The sequence below is a fragment of the Malaclemys terrapin genome, chromosome 3 (assembly GCF_027887155.1).
Source record: "Malaclemys terrapin pileata isolate rMalTer1 chromosome 3, rMalTer1.hap1, whole genome shotgun sequence".
Taxonomy (NCBI): Eukaryota; Metazoa; Chordata; order Testudines; family Emydidae; genus Malaclemys; species Malaclemys terrapin.
The window spans coordinates 111,887,442-111,911,172 of NC_071507.1; the positions used below are offsets into that span (position 1 = coordinate 111,887,442).

General features: G+C 40.6%; 1 protein-coding gene across 1 annotated transcript in view; it reads left to right on the forward strand.

Annotated features, from left to right (window-relative positions):
- LOC128833550 (vesicular inhibitory amino acid transporter-like) overlaps positions 1 to 21,247 on the forward strand; it is a 48,401-nt gene extending 27,154 nt beyond the window's left edge. Inside the window, exon 2 of the mRNA XM_054021504.1 lies at positions 20,096 to 21,247. Coding sequence (XP_053877479.1) covers positions 20,096 to 21,247 — 1,152 coding nt within the window. The remainder of the gene's footprint in view (positions 1 to 20,095) is intronic.
- The last annotated feature ends 2,484 nt before the right edge of the window (positions 21,248 to 23,731 follow it).

Here is a 23,731-nt window from a genome sequence, read left to right on the forward strand (position 1 = left end):
GATCTCATAATGCTGACTACCAGGCTACCATCTTTCCTGAGTCCAGCCTGGCTTCGGCCCCTTTGGAAACAATGGGAGAGAGAAGCCAACTTTGCTGGGGGCAGTCTCACCCCCACCTACAAACATTAAAGAGACATGGGAGCCAGCATGCTGAGGATTCAGTCCCAAAGACAATAATGGGAGATGACAGCCATTCTGGAGAAAGGCGAAACTTCACAAGATTCAAAGCAGACATTAGACACTAATGTGAACCCCTAAAAAGCCTAAACAGTGCAAGACTGGCAATAAAATCATGAGAGCTGACCACACTGAGCTCTGCAAAGGGGCAGATCTCCCAGCAAGACTTAGAGGATTCATCTGCATCCACTTGCAAACCTTTGCTAGAAAAATTAGAATGATAGTTGGATTTGTGATGGCCAGGAAAACCATGTGGTGAATTTCCTGCAACGTGCAAAGTTTGTGGACCTCTTGAGACATCTAGACAGACTTATAAGCAGTGCTGGGGAGGAGTTGCTGGTCATGGTACATGTAGGTATCAATGACATATGGAAAGGTAGGAGAGAGATCCTGGAGGCAAAATCTAGGCTGTTAGGTGAGAGATTAAAGTTGAGGACCTTCATGGTAGTCTGAAATGCTTCCAGTTCCATGTGCAGGGCCAGTAATACAGGTAGAATTGCAGGGTCTCAATGGGTGAATGAAAGGGGTTAATGAGACAATGATGTTTAGAGGGAGGACTGAGGTTTATTAGGAACTGGGGAACCTTTTGGGAAAGGAGGAGGCTATACAAGAAGGATGGGCTCCACCTAAACCAAAATGGAACCAGGCTGCTAACATGTAAAATTAAAATGGTCATAGAGGAGTTTTTAAACTAAGAGATGAGAAAGCTGTCAGGTGTGGAGGAGCACACAGTTCAGACGCATCCCTTGGGGAGGACTTATTAAAGGGGATACTCTATATCCCAGTAAAGAGGACAGGATAGAAGTTAATATCGTAGAGAAGTAGATACCGAAGAGAAGCAATCAAACAAAAAAGAGCCCCATTCAATTACGTCACTTGAAGGCAGACAACTAAATAGTGACAATTTTTATAAGCCCTAGTGTACAAATGCAAGAAGTCTAAATATTAAGATGGGTGAATTTGAAAGTCTTGCATTAAATGAGGATATTGATACAATGGGCATCACAGAAATTTGGTGGAATTATGATAATCAATGGGACACAGAGATATCAGGGTACTAAATATATAGAAATGACCTAGTAGGTCACATTGGTGGTGGGGGCAGTTGTGGTTGTGGTTAGAGAGGCTACAAAAGCAGAAAACTCAGTAACAATGGGGGATTTCAACTACCTCCGAATGGGTGCAGAGATAAAATTTCTAGACACCATTAATAATTGCTTCTTGGAGCAGCTAGTCCTGGAACCCACAAGGGGAGAGGCGATGCTTGATTTAGTCCTAAGTGGCACTGTCCAGGAGGTGCCACGAGGGTCCACAGGGGACCACCCCCTCTGTGGTGGTTGTGACATCTAGCGGTAAGGGTCCCCACGGTTGCTCTTTCTCTCAGGGAAGCAATGCCCAGTATCAATAGCCCAAGGCATTAGCCTCTAATACCAATACTCCTAGACAGCAGTGCCCAATGGCAAGTGCAGGGAGGGTAGGGGAACCCAGGCCCACCCTACTCCACTGGGTTCTTACCCAGGGCTCTATGAAACCAATCACCCCAAAGGAAGGTTCAGGTCTGCAGGTCTCCTGACACATCCCTTTGGTTGCTTCTTACCCTTAAGCCCACCTCGGGCATCTCCTCAGCTGGCAGCAGCTCGGTGTCCCCTTCTGTCCCTGCAGTCAACTGGTTCTCTGCAGCATAGACAGGGTCCTCGGCCTCAGCCATCTGGAGCCTTGTAGGAGCCTGCAGCACACATCCGCTCTCCTCCTCAGCCAGACCAGACTGAGCCAAGCTGAGCTGCTTCCTTTTATATGCTGCCTCCACTGGGAGCATGCACTTGGGCCCAAAGTAATTGGTTAACCCCTGCCTGACCAGTGCGGGGTTGGTACACCCCGTCACAGGCACACAGAATCTAGTCCAAGAGGTTAACATGGCTGAACAGCTCATAATAGTGACCATAAATTTACAATCCTTGTGGGGAGGATGTCACTGGGCATTTCACGCATTACTGGAGCACCTCCTTCTGGCTGCGTCTGGGGATTAGCTCTGCTAGGTCAACACCTCTTCCTGCAGTTGCACCCCATCACTCTCTCAGTCTCACTCTCTCAGTATTCAACTGCTCCCACTTTGTAGCTTGGCCCTCCAGGGATATTACATGCATCTAAGTCTTCTCTTTCATTGCAACCTTAACCATGTCACTGGGTTCCAGCTCAGGGACCCTACAAATAGCAGTCAAGGTCAGCACAATCCTATCCCTTACTACTGTATCCCTGGGCTACTTTCTACTTTGCCGTCTCACCCTGACAGTGACAGAGCATCTCTCTTTCTACAGCCTCCTTCTGCTCTCAGCTACTGAACTTTATACAGGCCCTCCTGTTCCTATCCAGCTGAACTCCCTCATTACTCCCTGTCTCTTCCTCCAGGGAAAGCCTAGATGGTTATTAGGCCCCCTTGGCCATCTTAACCCCTTCAGGCCTTGTGTGGGGTGGACACCCCATCACAGGGGGAAAATACCAGTGAAACCCCTCACAGTAGCATTTAACTTCAAAAAGTGAAGTACACAAAAAATAGGAGGCTAGTTAAATAGAAATTAAAAGGAATAGTCACGAGAGTGAAATGCCTGCAAGCTGCATTAAAAAATGTTAAAACACCAGAATAGAGGCTCAAACTGTATGTATACCTCAGATTTTTTAAAAACAGCAAGAGGATTTAAAAAAAAAATACCATCACCGCTAAATAGAGTACAAAAGACAGCTAAAGACAAAAAAGGCATCTTTTTCAAAATTGGAAGTCAAATCCTACTGAGATGAATTGCAAGGAACATAAACTCTGGCAAGTCAAGTGTAAAAGTATTATTAAGCAGGGCAAAAAAGAATTTGAAGAGCAACTAGCAAAAGATACAAATACTATCAGATTCAGGAAGTCTGCTAAACAATCAGTGGGGCCACTGGACCATCAAGGTGGTACAGGAGCTCTCAAGGAACACAAAGCCATTGCAGAGAAGCTAAATGAATTCTTTACATCAGCCTTCACTGCAGAGATTATGAGGGAGATCCCCACATCTGAACCATTCTTTTTAGGTGAAAAATCTGAGGAACTGTCCCAGACTGAGGTGTCAGTAGAGGAGGTTTTGGAACAAATTGATAAATTAAACAGTAATAAGTCACCAGGACCAGATAGTGTTCACCCAAGAGATCTGAAGGAACTCCAGTATGAAACTGAAGAACTACTAACTGTGGTATGTAACCTCTCACTTAAATCAGCCTCTGCATCAGATGACTGGAGGATAGCTACATTAATGACAATTTTTTTAAAGGCTCCAGAGGCGATCCTTGTAATTACAGGTCAGTAAGCCTAACTTCAGTACCAAGCAAATTGGTTGAAACTATGGTAAGAATTACCAGACACATAGAGCAACACAATATGTTAGGGAAGAGTCAACACAGCTTTTGTAAAGGGAAATCATGCCTCACCAATCTATTAGAATTGTTTGAAGGGGCAACAACAATGGGGGCAAGGGTGAGAGGTAAATAGCGGGGTTCCCCAAGGATTTGTACCAGGACTAGTGCTTTTCAACATATTCATAAATGATCTGGGAAAAGGGGTAAACAGTGAGGTAGCAAAGATTGCAGATGATACAAAGTTACCCAAGATAGTTAAGTCCAAAGCTGACTATGAAGAGTTACAAAAGGATCTCACAAAACTGGGTGACTGGACAACATGGCAGATTAAATTCAATGTTGATTAATGCAAAGTAATACACACTAGAAAACAATCCCAACTCTACACATAAAATGATGGGGTCTAAATTAGCTGTTATCACTCAAGAAAGAGATCTTGGAATCATTGTGGATAGTTCTCGGAAAACATCTGCTCAATGTTCAGTGGCAATCAAAAAAATGTAACAGAAAGTTAGGAACCATTAGGAAAAGGATAGATAATATCATAATGCCACTGCATAAATCCATGGTACACCCACACATTAAACACTGCATGTAGTTCTGGTCAACCCATCGCAAAAAAGATATATTGGAATTGGAAAAAGTATAGAGAAGGGCAACAAAAATGATAATGTATATGGAACAGCTTCCATATGAGGAGAGCTTTAAAAAGCTGGGGCTGTTCAGCTTAGAAAAGAGATGAGTAAGGGGCAATATGATGGAGGTCTATAAAATCATGAATGGTGTGGAGAAAATGAATAAGGGATTTTTATTTACCCCTTCACTTAATACAAGAACCAGGAGTCACCCAATAAAATTAATAATCGGAACGTTTTAAAAAGAAGTACTTCTTCACACAGTGCACAGTCAACCTGTAGAACTCATTGCCAGGGGATGTTGTGAAGGCCAAAGGTATAACTGGGTGCAAAAAAGAATTAGATAAATTTATGGAGGATAGTCCATCAATGGCTATTAGCCAAGATGTCAGGGATGCAACTCCATCCTCTGGGTGTCCCTAATCTTCTAGAACAGTGGTTCTCAATCAGGGGTATGCGGAGGTCTTCCAGACGGTACATCAACTCATCTAGATATTTGCCTAGTTTTACAACAGGCTATCTAAAAAGCACTAGCGAAGTCAGTACAAACTAAAATTTCATATAGACAATTACTTGTTTATACTGCTCTTTATATAAACACTAAAATTTAAATACAATATTTATATTCCAATTGATTTATTTTATAATTATATGGTAAAAATGAGAAAGTAAGCAATTTTTCAATAATAGTGTGCTGTGACACTTTTGTATTTTTATGTATGATTTTGTAAGCAAGTCGTTTTTAAGTGAGGTGAAACTTAAGGGTACTCAAGACAAATCAGACTCCTGAAAAGGGTACTGTAGTCTGGAAAGGTGAGAGCCACTGCTCTAGAAGCTGGGATTGGATGATAGGGGATGGATCAGTCAATACATTGCCCTGTTCTGTTCAGTTCCTCTGAAACATCTGGCACTGGCCACTGTCAGAAGACAAGATACTGGACTGGATGGACCATTGCTTTGACTGGGTATGGCCATTCTTATGTTCTTAATTCTCTTAATTCAGACAGAATGCAGATGGCTGCATGTGGAAGCTGTGGTATGTATATAGTCCTAGCAGGAGACCTGGAACAAAGGTATGTGTGTATGAAGTGTCGCCTTATAGTGTTACTGGAGGAAAAGGTTAAGGGGCTGGAGATGCAGGTAGAGACCCTGGTGGAGTTTAGGCGGGGGTTTGAGCAGCTGATGGAGGATAGGCAAGGCGGGGCTGAAGGGGAAGGCTCTAGGGTGCAGAAGGAGGCAGTAGTAGATGACAGTGAGAGGGGAATGGAAGGGGGAGATCAAGGTAAGTGGAAGCATGTGACTGTGAGAAGCAGGCCAAGGAAAAGGAGGGCTAGTGAGGGGGGAATAGAACTCAGGAATAGGTTTGAGTGTTTGGATAACGAGGTAGAGGGGCAGCAGGTGGTGACTGAAGCTGGGAGGGTGAGGAAGAAGAGAAGAGCTGCTAGTCCGAGAGAGAGGGGGGAGGAGTTGATGGAGACAGCACCAATTATGGGCCACCAGAGGATAGAGGAAGGAATAAGGGGGAGCATAAGAGAAGATAGGAACAGACACAGGTCAGGACTAGAGGGATCGGAGACTAGATTACTAGATCGCACTGTTGCCAGGCGACGGCAGGTGTATGTAATTGGAGACTCTTTACTGAGGAGATTGGACAGGCCTGTGACCAGGGCGGACCCGGAGAACAGAAGGGTGTGCTGTCTACCGGGCGCAAAGATACGCGATGTGGACCTGCGGTTGAAAAGGATCCTAAAAGGAGCAGGTAAGAACCCCTTGATAATCCTTCATGTAGGAACGAATGACACGGCTAGGTTCTCGTTAGAGAGAATCAAGGGAGATTATGCCAGGCTGGGGAAGACTCTCAAGGAGATAGAGGCTCAGGTTATCTTTAGTGGGATTCTGCCTGTTCCGAGGGAAGGGCAGCAAAGGGCTGATAGGATTGTGAGGATAAATAGTTGGCTAAGGGAGTGGTGCTATAAGGAGGGCTTTGGGATGTATGGCCACTGGGAGGCTTTCGGGGACAGGCACCTGTTCTCGCGGGATGGGCTTCACCTGAGTAGGGAAGGAAATAGACTTCTGGGAGGGAGGCTGGCTCATCTTATAAAAGAGCTTTAAACTAGGAAGTTTGGGGAGATGGTTAGGAGATGCACAGTTAATCTCCACGCCAGTTTCCAGTATTGAAAAGCTGAGTATAATAAGAGGAGACATAGCCGGGGAGATGAGATTGGACATAGGAAGGACAGGGGGACGGACACAAAGAGGCCCGCAACATACAGTGCTACTAATGGGAGACAGGCTAAACGACATACATTAGGGTGTTTGTACACCAATGCGAGAAGCCTAGGTAATAAAATGGAGGAATTGGAGCTCTTGGTCCGAGAATTGAAACCGGATATCGTAGGAATAACTGAAACGTGGTGGAATGGCAGTCACGACTGGAACGCAGGTATGGAGGGGTATGCGCTGTTTAGGAAAGACCGGGATAAAGGTAAAGGTGGGGGGGTGGCATTGTATGTCAATAGTGAATTAAGCTGTAAAGAAATAATAGTGGATGGAATAGATAACACGGAGTCCGTCTGGGCGATACTCAAGCTGGGTAAAAGGACTACTAGAGCCTCTCCGGGGATAGTGCTTGGGGTGTGCTATAGACCGCCGGGATCGACCCAGGATATGGATAAGGAACTATTTAATGTATTAAGGGAGGTAAATACTAATAGAAACTGTGTAATTATGGGGGACTTTAACTTCCCGGATATAGATTGGGGAACAAACGCTAGTAGCAATAATAGGGCTCAGATGTTCCTAGATGTGCTTGCTGATCAATTCCTTTATCAAGTGGTAGCTGAGCCGACGAGGGGGGAGGCCATTTTAGATTTGATTCTGGTAAGTAGTGAGGACCTTGTTGAACAACTTGGGCTCCAGTGGTAGTGGGGGACAACTTGGGCTCCAGTGATCATGAGCTAATTCGGTTTAAACTAAATGGAAGGACTACCAGAATTAAGTCAAAGACTAGGGTTTATAATTTTAAAAAGGCCAATTTTAACAAATTAAGGGGACTGGTAAGGGAAGTGGATTGGGCAAACATATTAAGGGATCTAAAGGCAGAAGAAGCCTGGGATTACTTTAAGTTAAAGATGCATGAGCTGTCGGAGGCCTGTATCCCCAAAAAGGGAAAAAGATTACTAAGCAAGAGATTTAGACCGAGCTGGATGAGCGACCGACTGAAAGGGGCGATTAGGAAAAAACAGAAAGCGTACAAAGAGTGGAAGAGGGGAGGGATCAGTAAGGAAACTTACCTTAGTGAAGTCAGAGAATGTAGAGATAGAGTGAGAAAGGCCAAAGGCCGGGAAGAGTTGGACTTAGCGAGGGGAATTAAAAGCAATAGTAAGAAGTTTTACAGCCATATAAATAGGAAGAAAGCAAAGAAAGAAGAAGTGGGACCGCTGAAGACTATAGCCGGAGAGGAGATTAAAGATAATCTAGGCATGGCGCAATATCTCAATGAATATTTTGCATCGGTGTTTAATGAGGCCAATGAAGGTATTAGGGATACTAGCACCGTTACAGAGGGGCATACAGGATGGGGGATTACCGCATCCGAGGTAGAAACAAAACTAGTACACCTTAATGGGACTAAGTCGGGTGGACCGGACGATCTTCATCCGAGAATATTGAAGGAATTGGCGCGGGAAATAGCAGGCCCATTAGCGACTATATTTAATGAATCTGTAAACTCGGGGGTGGTCCCATTAGACTGGAGAATAGCCAATGTGGTTCCTATTTTCAAGAAAGGGAAAAAAAGTGACCCGGGTAACTATAGGCCTGTTAGTTTAACATCAGTAGTGTGCAAGGTGCTGGAGAAGATTCTGAAAGAGAAACTAGTTGAGGACCTTGAGGTTAATGGCAAATGCGATAAATTACAGCATGGTTTTACGAAGGGCAGATCGTGCCAAACGAATCTGATCTCCTTCTTTGAGAAAGTAACTGACTTATTAGATAAAGGAAATGCGGTGGACCTAATATACCTGGATTTCAGTAAAGCGTTTGATACAGTACCCCATGAGGAATTATTGGTTAAAATGAAAAACATGGGGATCGATATGAAAATCCAGAGGTGGATAAGGAATTGGTTAATGGGGAGAATGCAGCGGGTCGTATTAAAGGGTGAATTGTCGGGTTGGAGGGAGGTTACTAGTGGAGTGCCTCAAGGTTCGGTTTTGGGACCCATTTTATTTAATCTATTTATAACTGACCTCGGGACCGATTGCAAAAGTGGGCTGATAAAGTTTGCGGATGATACGAAGGTGGGAGGAGTTGCAAACTCGGAGGAGGATAGGGATATTCTGCAGGGAGACGTGAATGAGCTTGTGAATTGGAGTGTCAGAAATAGGATGAAATTTAATAGTGAAAAGTGTAAGGTGATGCACTTGGGGATAACTAATAAAAATTTTAGTTACAAGATGGGGACGCATTGGTTAGAAGTAACGGAAGAGGAGAAGGACCTAGGGGTCCTTGTGGACCGCAGGATGACTATGAGTCGACAATGTGACGTGGCGGTGAAAAAAGCCAATGCGGTCTTGGGATGTATTAGGCGAGGTATATCTAGTAGGGATAGGGAGGTCCTGCTTCCGTTGTATAAGGCGCTGGTGAGACCTCATTTGGAGTACTGTGTGCAGTTCTGGTCTCCCATGTTTAAAAAAGATGAACTCAAACTGGAACGGGTGCAGAGAAGGGCGACTAAGATGATCAGAGGAATGGAAAACCTGTCGTATGAAAAGAGATTAGAGGAGCTTGGGTTGTTTAGTCTGACAAAGCGAAGGCTGAGGGGGGATATGATTGCTATCTTCAAATATATCAGAGGGGTTAATACAAGGGAGGGAGAGGAATTATTCCAGCTTAGTACTAATGTGGACACGAGAACGAATGGATACAAACTGGCTGGGGGGAAGTTCAGGCTTGAAATTAGACGAAGGTTTCTGACCGTCAGAGGGGTGAAATATTGGAACGGCCTTCCGAGGGAAACGGTGGGGGCGACGGACCTGTCTGGTTTTAAGATTAAGTTGGATAAGTTTATGGAGGGAATGGTTTAATGGTAAAACATAGTAGCCAAGGAAAACCAAGCAATGGTACATGAATAGCATAATGGCCAACAAGGGTCAGGCTAGAGACTCTTGCCTATATGCTCGGGGTATTACTGATCGCCATATTTGGGGTCGGGAAGGAATTTTCCTCCAGGGTAGATTGGCTGAGCCTCTGGAGGTTTTTCGCCTTCCTCCGCAGCATGGGGCAGGGATCACTAGCAGGAGGGTCTCAGCCGATTGAAGTCACTAAAACACAGGATTGGGGACTTCAACGGCAGAGTCCAGGGAAGGGTCTTGCGGCCTGCAGCATGCAGGGGGTCAGACCAGATGATCATAATGGTCCCTTCTGACCTTAAAGTCTATGAGTCTGAGTCTATGAGTCTTTTTTAATTGACTAGCCTCCCCAGTGATTGTTTTAGAAGTAGTAGGATTTGTATTACAGTATTACCTACAAACTCCAACCAGTGATCAAGACCATGTTATCCCTGATGCTCTACACAGAAGATGAAAAGACAATTCTGCCTGAAAGACCTACATTCTAAGTGTACTTTGACTTGAGACTTTTTTATTTTTTGAAGCAAGCCTAAGTCTTCAGCAGACATTTGATTGTACCATATGCCAGAGCTGGCAGTACATAACATTCCAAATTCAAAAGGTAATAACTTTTATAAAGTAGATGCTCAGCAACCCAGTATCCCTGCTTATGGCCCTGTAACTCTCATTCCCATTCCTGCTTGATCATTTGTTGTCCCCTGAAATTAGTTTAAAAAAAATTAAAAGAAAAAAAACCAACCCTCTACTTTGGCACTGAGTGTTAGATCTCAGCTAGGGAGTCCATTAAACGAAGTTGTATTTCTTTCCTGTTTTCTAATTATTTCCCCCCCTCTTTAGTTTAGGATGTTCATTTTGTTAAAATATTCAATGTTGGCCCCAGATATAACCTACCAATTTTGATGCCAATATGACTTTTTTGTTGCTTGTTAAAGGAAGAGGCCCAACACTGGGCCTATAACTCATTTGCAAACTCAGTTTAGAGCAGCTGCTCTCACTCCATAATTTCTTATCCTAAAACTGTGTAGAGTAAGAACAGCTGCTGTGTTTTATTTCAGAGGTGGCTGTATTTAGTGGTGGGTGAGCTCCTGCCCTTTGAGGTCTGAGGGGGGAGAAGGAGAAGAGGGTATAGCGAGCTTCTGCCCTTCCCTATTCAAATTGCACAGCCGGATCTTTCCCTAACATTCCAGAATAGATGTAGCAACCATGGCAGTGCATACTGACGTATCAATTCACAAAACACTTTTATAATAATTAATGTGAACAAAATAACTTTATAGCTATATGCTTTTCATATAGACGATTCCCAAAGTACTTTACAGACCGGACCAAACTCTCTCTAGCTGGTGCTGTGAGGAGGAAGAGGGATACTGCCAGTATATCCTCTGCTCTAGGGATCATGCTGGCCAGGACAGGTTTCTACTGAGGAGTGCCTTTAGTGCAGGGGCTGTGCTGGGAAATGGAGCAGCATGGTCTGTAGCTATGCACTATATCCAGCCAGATAACCTTCATGATGCACTCAATAGCCCATGCTGATTCCTGTCCAGGCCAGCATGGTACCTAGAGTGGAGGATATACCTGGCAACATCCATCTTCCTCTCACAGCAGTGGCTAGAGAGGATTTGGTTCTATAAAGTACTTTTGGAACCTTCTGGATGAAAGTCATATAACTGTAATGTTATATTGTTCCTATCAATTATTATATAAGTATATTATGAACTGATAAATTTGAATCAGATGAGTGGACAGTGATTCCAGCTTGCTAGGTACAACTCACTTTCAAACGTGATGGCTGTTATGGATGTAACTTACCTTCTTCTTTATTCTCTTTTCCCTGCTTCCATATGCAATGCATAATACCATTTCTCAAATTCCTTTAGCTACAGTATCTACTGTGCCTGCCTTCTCCTCTGGGACTAAGGGAAACAATGTATTCTCCTAAACAAGTAATTTGCTTGCAGGTTATATTTTGTGGGATTCAGTATATTCTGACAGAAAACTGGGAACTTTTGCAACACTAGCATTTTCCATGAAATCATGCAGCATTAAGCCACAAGCATATTATTTCAATTTTAGAACAAATATTTAAAACCAGCATACTTTTTTGGTGGAGGGAAGTTCTCGCATTTAATAGCAGCAATCACTTCTTGTTGAGACATTTCCTTTCTCCCCCTCTCCCTTTTAATCTTCGTGGAGACTCTCACAAATAATTCTGGCTATTCATGGAAGTAAGAGCGAACTCAGTGATTATTGTATCAACCAAATGGACGTACACATTTTACAATGAATGCAGACCAAGCAGCTTATTTTCCTCAATATCCTCCAATACCATCCCAAGCAGTCTATCTGCCTCATCACAATCCGTACCTGTTTACATGAGCTAAAGGATTTACAGACCAACAGTTCCGAACAAAGTTCTCTCAGTACATGAAGTAATTGCAGGCATTAATCACAGAATAAACACCTGTGTCACTTTCCTCCCTGAAGCTGGAAGCAGGCTTGTACTGGCTGAGAGCAGAAATACCAGGAAAAAAAGGATATTGCTAGGAATTAAGGGCCTAATTAAACTCCCACTGAAGTCTTTCAATTATTATTAAAAGGAGCTGGATCCATCCATAAGATTATACCAGCCAGGAACAAGCTGAGGTTGTGGAGAACTGCTCCTTGTGTTTTCAAACTCAAACTCAGTGTGTCATGGACAAATTGAACTGAGGTGGCAAAGAATGTGACAACATGTTTTTCAATTGCTTAAATACCAGTGCTAGGAGTATGGTAACAAGCAAGAGCAATTGGAAATTCTCATTGATGAGAAGAAATTTGATATAATTGGCATTACTGAGTCACATGATTGGAATGTTAAAATCACTGATTACAGCCAGTTTAGGAAGGATAGAGTGGGTAAAAGAATTGGTGTGTGTGTGCGTGTGTTTATGTGGAGGGATGACACTCTACAATAAAGACACCATTATCTGTTTCAGAGTTATTGATAAGTCAGAATAATGCTTATGGATCAATATTCCCAGTAACTAAACCCAGAAAGGATACTGGTGGGGGCTGTTATAGACCACTGAATCAAACCAAAGAACGGGATGAGTTGCTTCTTAAGAGCTTCTTTATAAAGTGTTTAAAGAAACCTGTGCTGTTATGAGGGACTTCAGTTTGAGGGACATATTCCAGATATCTCATGCAACCAGTAGTAGAACAGCATTAGAGTTTCTAAAAATTACATTTGGTAATTTTCTAACACAAAGGGTGTAGCACCCAGTGTGAGGTAATTCAATTTTGGACCTCATTATGATACATGAAGATGAATTGATCATTGGCTCCGATTACATTCATTATGGGCAAACAGAGGACAGTCTCAAACAATCAAATATATATTCCTGTTGCTTCCAAAGGACTAATTCCCCAAAGTTGATGAAAATGAATAGCAAAAATGATTGGGAAGAAAAATGTGGACAGAAAAATGTGAATTAAAAGTGAGAGTTGTTTAAGAAGACTTTATTAGATGGCTAGAAAGCCACAATTCCCCACACAAGAAAATAACTAAAAGTCCATCCTTGTTCAGCAAGAAAGTGAAGGGGCAATTGGCTGAGGAAACCTGTGGTCTGCTGATGAGTAAAGATTGTATACTCCTTGGGGATGGGTTTCAGAGTAGCAGCCGTGTTAGTCTGTATCTGCAAAAAGACTAATAAATTTGTTAGTCTTTTTCCTTCGGGATGGGGTCATTGCTTTGTCCTGTGTTTGTAGAACCCCTAGCACATTCCTGGTTCACGATAGAGACTCTAGGCACAACGGTAATATAAATAAATAAAAAACAATAATAAATGTAATAAATCTTGACATACTGGGGAAATTTCAAAAAGCTGGAAGACTGCTAATGTCCTACCTGTATTCAAAAAGGGTAAATGGAATGGAACAATTCTAGGCAAAATAATGGAAAAGCTGCTATAGTGTTCAATCAATAAAGAATTAAAGGATAGAAACATGGAAAACAGCTCATCAAACAAACCTGCTTTCATTTTTTGATTTGATGACAAGTTTGGCTGATAAAGATAACTGTGTAGATGTAATATACTTTGACTTTTGTAAGGCTTTTGACTTGGTAATGCACAACATTCTGATTTAAAGATTAGCACTGTACAATACCAATAAAGCACACGATCAATGGATTAAGAACTGGCTAACTGACAGATCTCTAAAAGTAGTTGTCAATGGGGATTCATCATTGAATGGGAGTGTTTCTAGTGGGGTTATGCAAGGATCAGTACCAGGCCCAATGTCATTCAATATTTTACCAGTGGCCTAGAGGTAAATATAAAATGACTGCTGACAAAGATTAGCAGACTGGTAATAATGATACAGGACAGTACAGAACAATCTGGCTCCATAATTTAGCAAGAACTAATGGCTAGAAGTTAAAGCCAGAAAAAATCATGTTGGAAATAAGGCAGACATTTTTAATAGTGAGAGTGATTAACCATTGGGACAAACTACTAAGGAAGTAGTGGATTCTCCATCTCTGGCTATCCTCCCGTCAAGCATGGATTCCTTTCTGAGAGTATACTTTAGTCAATACAAGTTATTGGGCTCACTACAGGAGTAACTAGGTTCTATAGCCTTTGTTACAGAGTCAGACTAGATCAGTGGTTTTCAACTTGTGGTCCGCTGACCCTTGTGGGGTCCGCACACTATGTCTAAGATTTACAAAGGGGTCTGCACCTCCATTTGAAATTTTTAGGGGTCTGTAAATGAAAAAGGTTGAAAACCACTGGACTAAATGATCTAATGGGTCTTTCTGGCCTTAAAAGCTATGGGAGGGAAATGAATCTCTGGAAGCTTGAGAGAGAACTACATAAAAATTCTCTTTCTGCTATTATTCCAGTGGGCATAGTTTTCACTCAGACAGGTTTCTGAGTCACAAATAATGCAAGCTAAGACAAGAGTTAAATTCTTGAAATACCAGCATAGAAAATGTGTAGCTATATTTTTCTTTACAGAACTAAATTTAAAATTACTAGGGCCCTGAGTTTCTTTTCTCAGACATCATTTTGGAGACACAGAGTTGCAGGGCAGCCTTCATCCCTATTTAAAATAAACTAAAGAACAGGAAGGCTAAATTCAAGTTGTTCTATCTGATGCTGTTGAAGTTATTGTTTCAAAATTAAAAATAAAATAGAAAACAACCACAAGTCCCTCTACAGTGATAATGCAAAAGCCACTGATATATCCGAGTAGGTTGTTGAAGAGGCTAAGAAAACAAAACAAACCCAGGTACTATTGCACATGGCTCTGTTCTAATTGTACAAGATTAAGGGATTTGCTGTATTTCAAAACCTAGCTTTGGTTCAAATAATCGCTTATCTATATTTTTATATAAATAGTGTGGAAGTGTATGTTTCTGTAAATACAGGAAAAATAACATATCTGAGGTGATATCCCTAAACAACTTAATCTAGCATTGTATGACAGTATATTTTTGGGGAGGGTTCCAGGGCCAGCTCCGGGCACCAGCTTAACAAGCAGGTGCCTGGGGCGGCCAAGGGAGAGGGGCGGCACCTGCAGCAGTTCAGGGTGGCAGGTCCCTCACTCCCTCTAGGAGCGAAGGACCTGCCGCTGAACTGCTGCTGCCGATTGCGGCTTTTTTTTTTTTTTCCAATTGCCGCCACCGGTCACGATTGTGATCGCGGCTTTTTTTTTTTTTTTTTGCTTGGGGCGGCAGAAATGCTGGAGCCGGCCCTGGGGGGGTTCATACGTTCATCCTCCTGCCCTTCCAAGGAGATGCCTAACCCAGATTCACATAGACACCCAAGTATATGGTTGCAGAAATATTAGGATTAGCCTATTATACTACTTCTGTATAATATTTGCAAATGGCAAATAAAATGGAAGATTTATTAGAGTTAACCTAGCACCTTCATAGCATTCTGGCCTTTTTGCCATCTATTCTGATATTAAGCCAATACAGCTGATATTCTGGGCACCTGTTACTAACTAATTTATCCATTTATTTGTACTTACTTCACTTCCTACTTTATTTTTTCCATTTAATTTAGCGCTTAAGTTGAACCAATTTTTTACATGGTTCTTTTTGTTCCTTTCTCACTTCATTCTCTTCCTAGCCAGGATTTGGTCTCTTCTCTTTCTGCCAGGTTATCTTCCCTGTGAGGGACACTGCTTTGTTTTTACTGGGGTGTGGTACATTATAGGCTGAAATGGCTTGTAAAATTAAGTAGTCGGTATGACGTGCATGTCAAAGCCCTGTTAAGGCTGGAAATTCAGAAATCTGGAGAGTTTCTTTAAATGACATAACACTAATTTGTATATTTGGTGAATATGTATCCCCTTATTTACATAACTGACGAGAGCGAACTAGTGAGCAGAACTAAGGCCTGACAAGTTTGCAGCATTGAATAAGCTGTAGGTTTGCCATGGTCCTGCCTGACTCTGTCATCTCTTTGGACTGGCATCCAGGTAACTCTGACCCTGGCTACTATTTGGCCTTGGCAGGGAACTGCGACTGGGTTGGTGCCTCTGGGGGTGGCTGGGAGATCTGTCTGCTTCCTGATGGGGATGCTGTGGCTGAGCTGATAGCCCCTAGCTGGGGGCTGAGTTCTGGATGGGGCTTGCCCCATGCTCCCTTGCTTTAATCAACTTTTGCTGGTCTTTGTTGCAAAGGCTGTCTAATCGCCAGTCTAGACCCCAGTGTGTATTCCACTTTATGCTTATCTGCCTATGGCCCCATTACAGCAGCCAATGATCACCAGGGTTTCGAGATACACTAACCCCACTCCCTTCCATTAGACTCAACCCCTATATGGGTGTCTGGGAAGTAAAGTAGCATAGGAGTTGTTACAGCACCCTTACACCATGTGAGGTTTTATTTATGTGGGAGGAATCTTCCATGGACAAGTTAAGCTTTTTCAGGTTGCTTTACAATGAAACAGCCTTAACAAATCAGAGAATCTGACCCGCTATCTCTGCAGTTATATGACATTGTTATTGAAAAAGTGCTTCCTAGAGGTATCTTTTCCTTTGAAACTCCTATTTTTAAACTGGATGACATGTAGAAAGTGTCCTTGCAGTAATTATCACTTGTAGTGAGTTAGGAACAGGAGATTGAGGCTGAGATCCTGCTTTATTTGGACTCTCACTTTTCATCATTAACTCTTTTGGACGTGTAGTACAAAACTGACAACCGGCTGCCAAAGGACACTGGTGAAAATGTTTTTAAAAAGGAATGTCAGTAATAAAACAGATTCTGGAGAGACAATGGAGGCAGTGCCACTTTTTATTTTAACACACACATTATGGAAGTGTCCCAAATGCTCATTTCTGGTTACTGACCAGTTACGGCCAGGAGGCTAGAGGCTTGCTGTTCTCAGTTATCAAGAGGATGCTGAAGGAAGCAGAAACAGTAAAGTGCCTGAGTCTCTGAGCATCATCCTCCATAATCATACATTTAAAAAATAAAAGCAAAAGAGGGACTTCAGACACTATCAATTTGGCTTACTGTGGAAATGTTCAGTCTAAACTTCCATTTGTCAACTCAAATCAAGCTTCCAGGTACACTGAAATTGGCAACCTTTTGTGGATTATTTTAAGAAAGAGTAGACAGATTATCCAAATCCTGAGATTACTTCTGTGTAACTGTTCTGCCAGTTTTTCCAAAGAGTAATTAGGCCTGAGTTTAGAAGACAGAAAAATGTGGTTTTGGTCACAACTGTGTCCTGAGTTAGCAACCAAAGAAAAATCATCGGATATAAGTAAATAGCAAGGGGATTTTAGAAGTTAGTTATGCCATGCTCTGATTAAAGTAACAGTTAAATAAGAGAAAACAGATTACTATGGGGAAAGCTGTCAGTGGCTGTGGGATGAGATAATGTTGTCTGAAAGACTTATGCTTTAGTCTAGGATGAGGAGAGTTATATAAATGTTAATGGACTAAATTCAGCAGGGGAGACGCTATTGTGTAGGGAAGGCCTGTTCTGACACCTACCTGTGTCTTAATTATATTGTCATCTTTTTGGGTCAGTAGATACTCTTGAAACTCCCAACTACACCTTGGGATTCCATAATTTAAAAAAAAAATAGTATGAATGCAGAAGAAAAGAGATAAACTTACTCCACACTGTAATGAACTAAGGAAACAGCATTGTCCACATGCTGATACAAAAAAAATACCTCCATGTCTAGATTCTTCTACTGATTTTCTTATGAACATGGTTTCTTTAAGATGCTATCAGACCCATTCTGGTATTGGGGCAATCCCTGTAAATTGTTTTCATAGTCAAGAAAAATTGTTCTTTGGGGAAGTGCCTGACCTGCAGCACTCAATAAGAAGCATGGACCAGAAAGGTGCATGCTCTCAAAAGATGCATTGCACATGCACCTTTTGCATTCTGTGGATAGCCCGATTTGTCGTCTTTTCAATAAAGACGAGTAGTGACCAGAAATTGGGGAAGCTTTGGACACTTCCAAAGAATATGTGTTAAATATACATAAGGGATTCTAATCGCATTGCTTAACGTGCTTCCAGAAGTTGCTCAGGTACTATGGTAATGAGGACTGTATAAGAACCTGAATAGAACTGAATTAAGACGCTGACTGCAGTCACTGTCTGGTTTTGGAAAGTCCTGGTGACTGAAGAGTGGGATGAACAGGTGATCAAACATTACAATACCTCAATAAAATGGCTTTCCCAAAGATTTAAAAATACTCCACCCCACTGCAAGTAAAGTAAAGTGTAATCAACAGTCTTAGCAATAATAAGAAATGTAATGCATACACACTTAAATACATCCTTAATTGTACCCATGTTTTAAGAGTAATCCTGCAGTCTTAATCCAACTGTACGTTAGAGGTATCTGTACCTACAGTAAAGTCAAGTAAAACAAATACCACTGGTGCACAAGATCAGTGATCTAACTTGTTTAGTAACTTAGTGTAAAGATGCCATTGTAATTTGTTGGCTGCTCATCTTTCTCCTTTGTTGACTGTCCCCTGTAGTCATTGACTTACAATGTATGTTAGTTTATGGCTGGGAGACAAGAAAGGAGATCACTTTGTATTACTTTCAATAGTTTACCATTAGTTTCTCTTCTCCCCCACCCCCGAACCTCTTATCTAGATCTTACTTCTCTTTTCTACCTTTTTCCCTTACAAATGACATACAAATTGTGCTCATCCCACCTAAACCTCATGAGGGACCTAATCCTGAGGTCTTTAAAATTCCCATTGAAATCCACAGGAGTTGGCCTGAGTAAGGACTAAGGCCCTGATCTTCAAAAGATATTTAGATGCTTAACTCCCATTGATTCCAAAGGGAGTTGGCTCCTAAACCCCTTTGAGAATCTGGGTGCAAAGGCCCAATTACACTACCCTTACTCATTTTGAGTAATATCTTATTCTCAAAGTAATCACTGAGTAAACTACCACACAAACTGAATAAGAGTGACAGAATTAGGCCCTATGTAAATAATGTGGCACATTCTGCCACTTTTACTCATGCTGAGCACAAATGAAGACCCTGATCATATAAACACGTACATGTATGATTAATTGTACACAATGAGACTACGCATGTGAGTCATGTTAAGCACATGTTTAAGCATTTGCAAACCAAGAGATTTAATCATATTACTTTGCATGTAGCCCCATTGATGGCACATGACTCTCAGCAAGGATCTCATGATTTGGGCCACCATGCCTGGTTAAATGTGTTAATACTTACATTTTACTCTCACCTATAATGCTGTAAGACATAATATAAAATAATGTAATAAATTTAGCTTTATTTTGCTTCCCTTCCATTTTATTTTAATCACCAAGAACACAAAACACTGATGAGAGTGTGACAAATGTACATTGTATACCTTCAACTTTGCCACCTGGGAAAAAAGAAATTTCAGGGATGCCGTTTAGCTTAAATTGAATCTTTTGTATGCATGCCTATTGGGTTCAAGAATTTGATAGTTTTGTATGGATCTGAATTAAAAAGCAACAAAAACACATTTGCAAAAGACAATGAACATGGTGTTTCATGAACCTGAAGTGTGGGACTGTGCATTGTATAAAACTAATATAATCCAATTCCTCTGAGAAAATGTTTGGAGAAAAGTATGTGTATACCCACCATTCATTTTTAGACATATTAATAAGGCCAAACTTTCTAGCCACTCAGCTACAAGAGTGTTCACTTCAGGAATGAATACAACAGCAAAGAACCCATAAGGTTTCAGACTCTGCAGAAGTAACCCATTCAAACACTAATGGCATTTTATTTCCAGATGACTGTTAACTATGACCCCGTATAATCTTTAAAGCAAAGCCGTGTGTCATTATTGGATTTGCCTAAGATACTATTTTAATATTTGGATGAAACTTATACAGCAGCTACTACAGCTGTTTGATTTTATTATTAAACCTGCTCCATTAATATGCATGTTGACTGAATAACTGCCTATGAGCCTTTTAAAATATGCTTCTAATCACATCAGCATTAAATATTAAACAGGAACTTGTCTCTACCATTTCCTCGTATTCTCTCTTTCTTAGCTTATCTGTACATGTGAGTCTGGGCGAGCAGTTATTTTTGCTGATAACTTCATTTATCCTAAAGAAACACTTTTTTTGCTATTGTTATTTACTTAGAATTCTCCCACCATGGAAAAGGTGATACTCAACAGATGCAGGTTTGAACGTGTTGCTTCTAGTAAACATTTTGCCTCAAGGTTTTTTGTCCTATCTTTTCTTTCTCTCTCTCTCTAGGGAATTTTTGTTCTAGGATTGCCATATGCTCTTCTCCACAGTGGATACAGTGGGCTGTTTCTTATTATCCTGGCTGCAATGTTCTGCTGCTATACTGGCAAAATTCTAATCGCTTGCTTGTACGAAGAAAATGAAGATGGGCACCTCATAAGAGTAAGAGACACATATGAAGACATTGCTAATGCCTGCTGTAAAAAGCGATTTCCCAAACTAGGTGGCATAGTTGTCAATGTGACCCAGGTGATGGAACTGATCATGACGTGCATTTTGTATCTGGTTGTTAGTGGGAACTTGCTGTCACATAGTTTTCCATATTTACCAGTGACGGAGAAAACTTGGTCTGTAATTGCGTTTGTAACATTGCTGCCTTGTGTGTTTATCAAAACTCTCAGCATTGTTTCCAAACTCAGCCTGCTTTGCTCCTTAGTCCATTTCATTATCATCTTCATAGTGATGAGTTACTGTCTGACACAAATACATCAGTGGTCTTGGACAAGATTTAGACTCTCCATTGAGTTTGAGGATTTCCTGGTCTCAGTGGGGGTGATCATTTTCAGTTACACTTCACAAATATTTCTTCCTACTCTTGAAGGGAACATGAAAAACCCAAAGGAATTTAGCTGTATGTTAAACTGGACTCACTTTTTTGCTTGTCTCTTCAAGACAGCCTTTGCACTGACTGCATTCCTGACCTGGGGTGAAGAGACAAAGGAAGTTATTACTGACAACCTGCCAGCATCCCTGAAAACCCTGGTGAATTTGTGCTTCTTAGCCAAGGCTCTTCTGTCTTACCCATTGCCCTTTTTTGCAGTCACAGAAATACTGCATGCTTGCATATCTAGCAGTAATCATTCTGATTACAGAGCCCCTCTGTTTATTGTAGTTTTAAGAGGCTCGGCCCTCTTGTTTACTCTGCTGATGGCCATGTTCATACCACATTTTGCTCTGCTGATGGGTTTAACAGGCAGTGTAACAGGTGCTGCTATGACTTTTCTTCTTCCTTCTCTTTTCCACTTAAAACTTAAATGGGGAACGTTAGTGTTCCTGGAGAAAGGTGCAGCCATTTCTCTTTTTATTGTGGGTTTCCTTTGCAGCTTAGCGGGTATAGTCTGCTCAATAAAAGGGCTGATTGAAGCAGTTGGAGGAATGTAGAAAGGCCATCTTGAAAATCTGATCATATACTCTTGAGTATTACCACTGTGAATGCAATTCCAAAATTAATATATGATACAGCAGAGACTTTCAAGTTTGTTTTACTATAAGAACTATTACTTGTTTTTAAAATGAGTAAAGAAAGAAAAACAACTTGGTTTACAATTAAAATATTTTGTCATTGAATTGAAATGGGAGTTTCATTTGCTCTCACATTCAACATTAACAGTGCTATAACAAGAAAAACAGAAGCACTTTTAATAGACCATTCCCACTTTTAATTCACAGTTATTTGTGAGTATATCTGTTCTTAAACGAACTATAACTAATCAGTGCAGTTTTCCTGGAAGTCAGATTCTAAGATTCATTCTCCTGCAATGCAATTATCCTATTGGTTTGATTACAAGATGTCTTACTATTAGAATGAAAACGTTAATCTGCAGTTCACTTTCTGTATTAGGCAGAAAATTTCTTTGATCTTTTTATTTTATCTGACTAAATTAAAAGCTGAAATGAAGTAAATCAAGTTCAACAAACAGACACACAGTTAACATCCTGTATAACTTGCCGTCGTCTTTAATTTTAAAAGATATTAGCTTAATAAAGAGATCAGCTTCGCAATGTATTTCACTTTAGTGAAAAGTCACCATGATAGGAAGCAATCTAGTCAGGGTACTTTAATGAATACATATTTTATTATACTAAAGCTATGCTAAGTTAAGAATTAAAGTAATTATTTGAAAGAAGAAAATTAAAATTTTCATTATGAACAGCTTCATGCAACCCTTTACTGAGTCATATGAAGGAGAATCTGATCCAACCATATGTTGGCATGCACAAAGTGGAAACCTCAATAATAACTGTTTAACTGCAATATTTTTCTTTATAATATCTTAGCAGCAATGCTACTGGCCTGCAGGAGCGACAGTGGCTTCTCAAGGCTAACCTGTTCAATGATAAACGAAGCACAATTAAACTTAAGTTATCAACACTAATGATAAGACCAAGTATGTCAGTCTGTTTCTTTGTATTCTTTCTGGTAATTAATGGAATAACGTACACTTGTCAAGTTTTGGGCATTAAATATAGGACATTAATGAATTATGAAAACAAAATTGCTATACATTAACAAAAACCCCAGCACAAGCAAGAAAGCAACTGGAGTCTTCTAGCATTTGTGTACTCTCTTAAAAACTATGGGTCAAATTCTGCTCTCATTTGCTCCACATTTACGCCAATTTAATTCCATTGACTTCAGTTGAGTTATTCTGTATTGATGGAGGTGTAAATAGGAGCATATTTGTTCCTATCTACTTTTAAAAAGTATAGTCTTTTTATTTTTATGTAGAATGACAAAAAAAAAGTGCTGCTTACTGAAGTAGTTGAAAGGTTATTATTACCCCCAATGACATAGACAAAAGGATATTATCCCTTGGATGATGTCAATGAAAGGGTATCATTACTTTTTTATGTGGAGAACATTCTCAAATAAGTAAACATGTAAGAACGGTATTAGTTATATTTTATCCTTTATGTGTCTGAGGACATAAGAAAGTAGTTTGAAGTGTTGCATAAGAATTCTTGAGCTTAGTTTATTCAACAAATCTCCAAACCAAATTGCCCAGGCTTTTTTTTTTTTTTTTTTTTTTTTTTTTCTATCCCATTTTCTTTTATTGCTTTCTGTCTTGTATTCTTCAGAGATTTCTTAGAGTTGCCTCAGTGAATGTATCACTGGGAAGTCTTCAAATGAATTTGAATATTTTAACTGGTTGGAAAGTAGTAAGATTTAAAAAAAAATTACAAAACAAAACCCTCAGTTTTTCTCAAAAGATTTTGCAAACACTTTGAAATGTTTTTAGTTTTTGGACAAAATGCCCCCCAAAATGATTTTGGTTTTGGTTTTTTTCTAAACTGAAAATGGAAATATTATGGTTTTCAGTTTTTTGGTTTTTCAGTCGCTGTTTGTGTCCCCTCCCTTACTCCTATGTTGCCACTGAAAATGTGTAGGAAAAAAAGAGGAGAAAAAAAATCACCCTGAAAAACCAATACACAAAAACTTTTCAATTTCAAAAAGAAAAAGTTATCTTGGTACTTACAGGGTCTATCACCATATAGTTATGGATATGGGATATGGATACACTGTATATGTCTGTGAAATGACTAACATACCTTTGGGCACTGAATAAATAATACTAATAACTAAAAGCACTGCAGCTAGAGAAAATGAATAAACAAACAGACAGACTTACTTGGTGTTCCAGTCCACTACCCTGCTAGTGTTTTATTAAAACTTGTTTTAAGAGCCAATGATCAGCATTAACTGGAACATCCATCAGAGTAAGTGAGGAGAATCAAATTGCACATAAATACAGTCTTGAAAGGAAATATCTACCAACCCTTTTCCTCCTTTTCTAACTGCACTTCGCAGCATCTGTCTGGTAGCAAGATTCCAAGTTCCCTTCAGTGATGATATCATTAGTACCA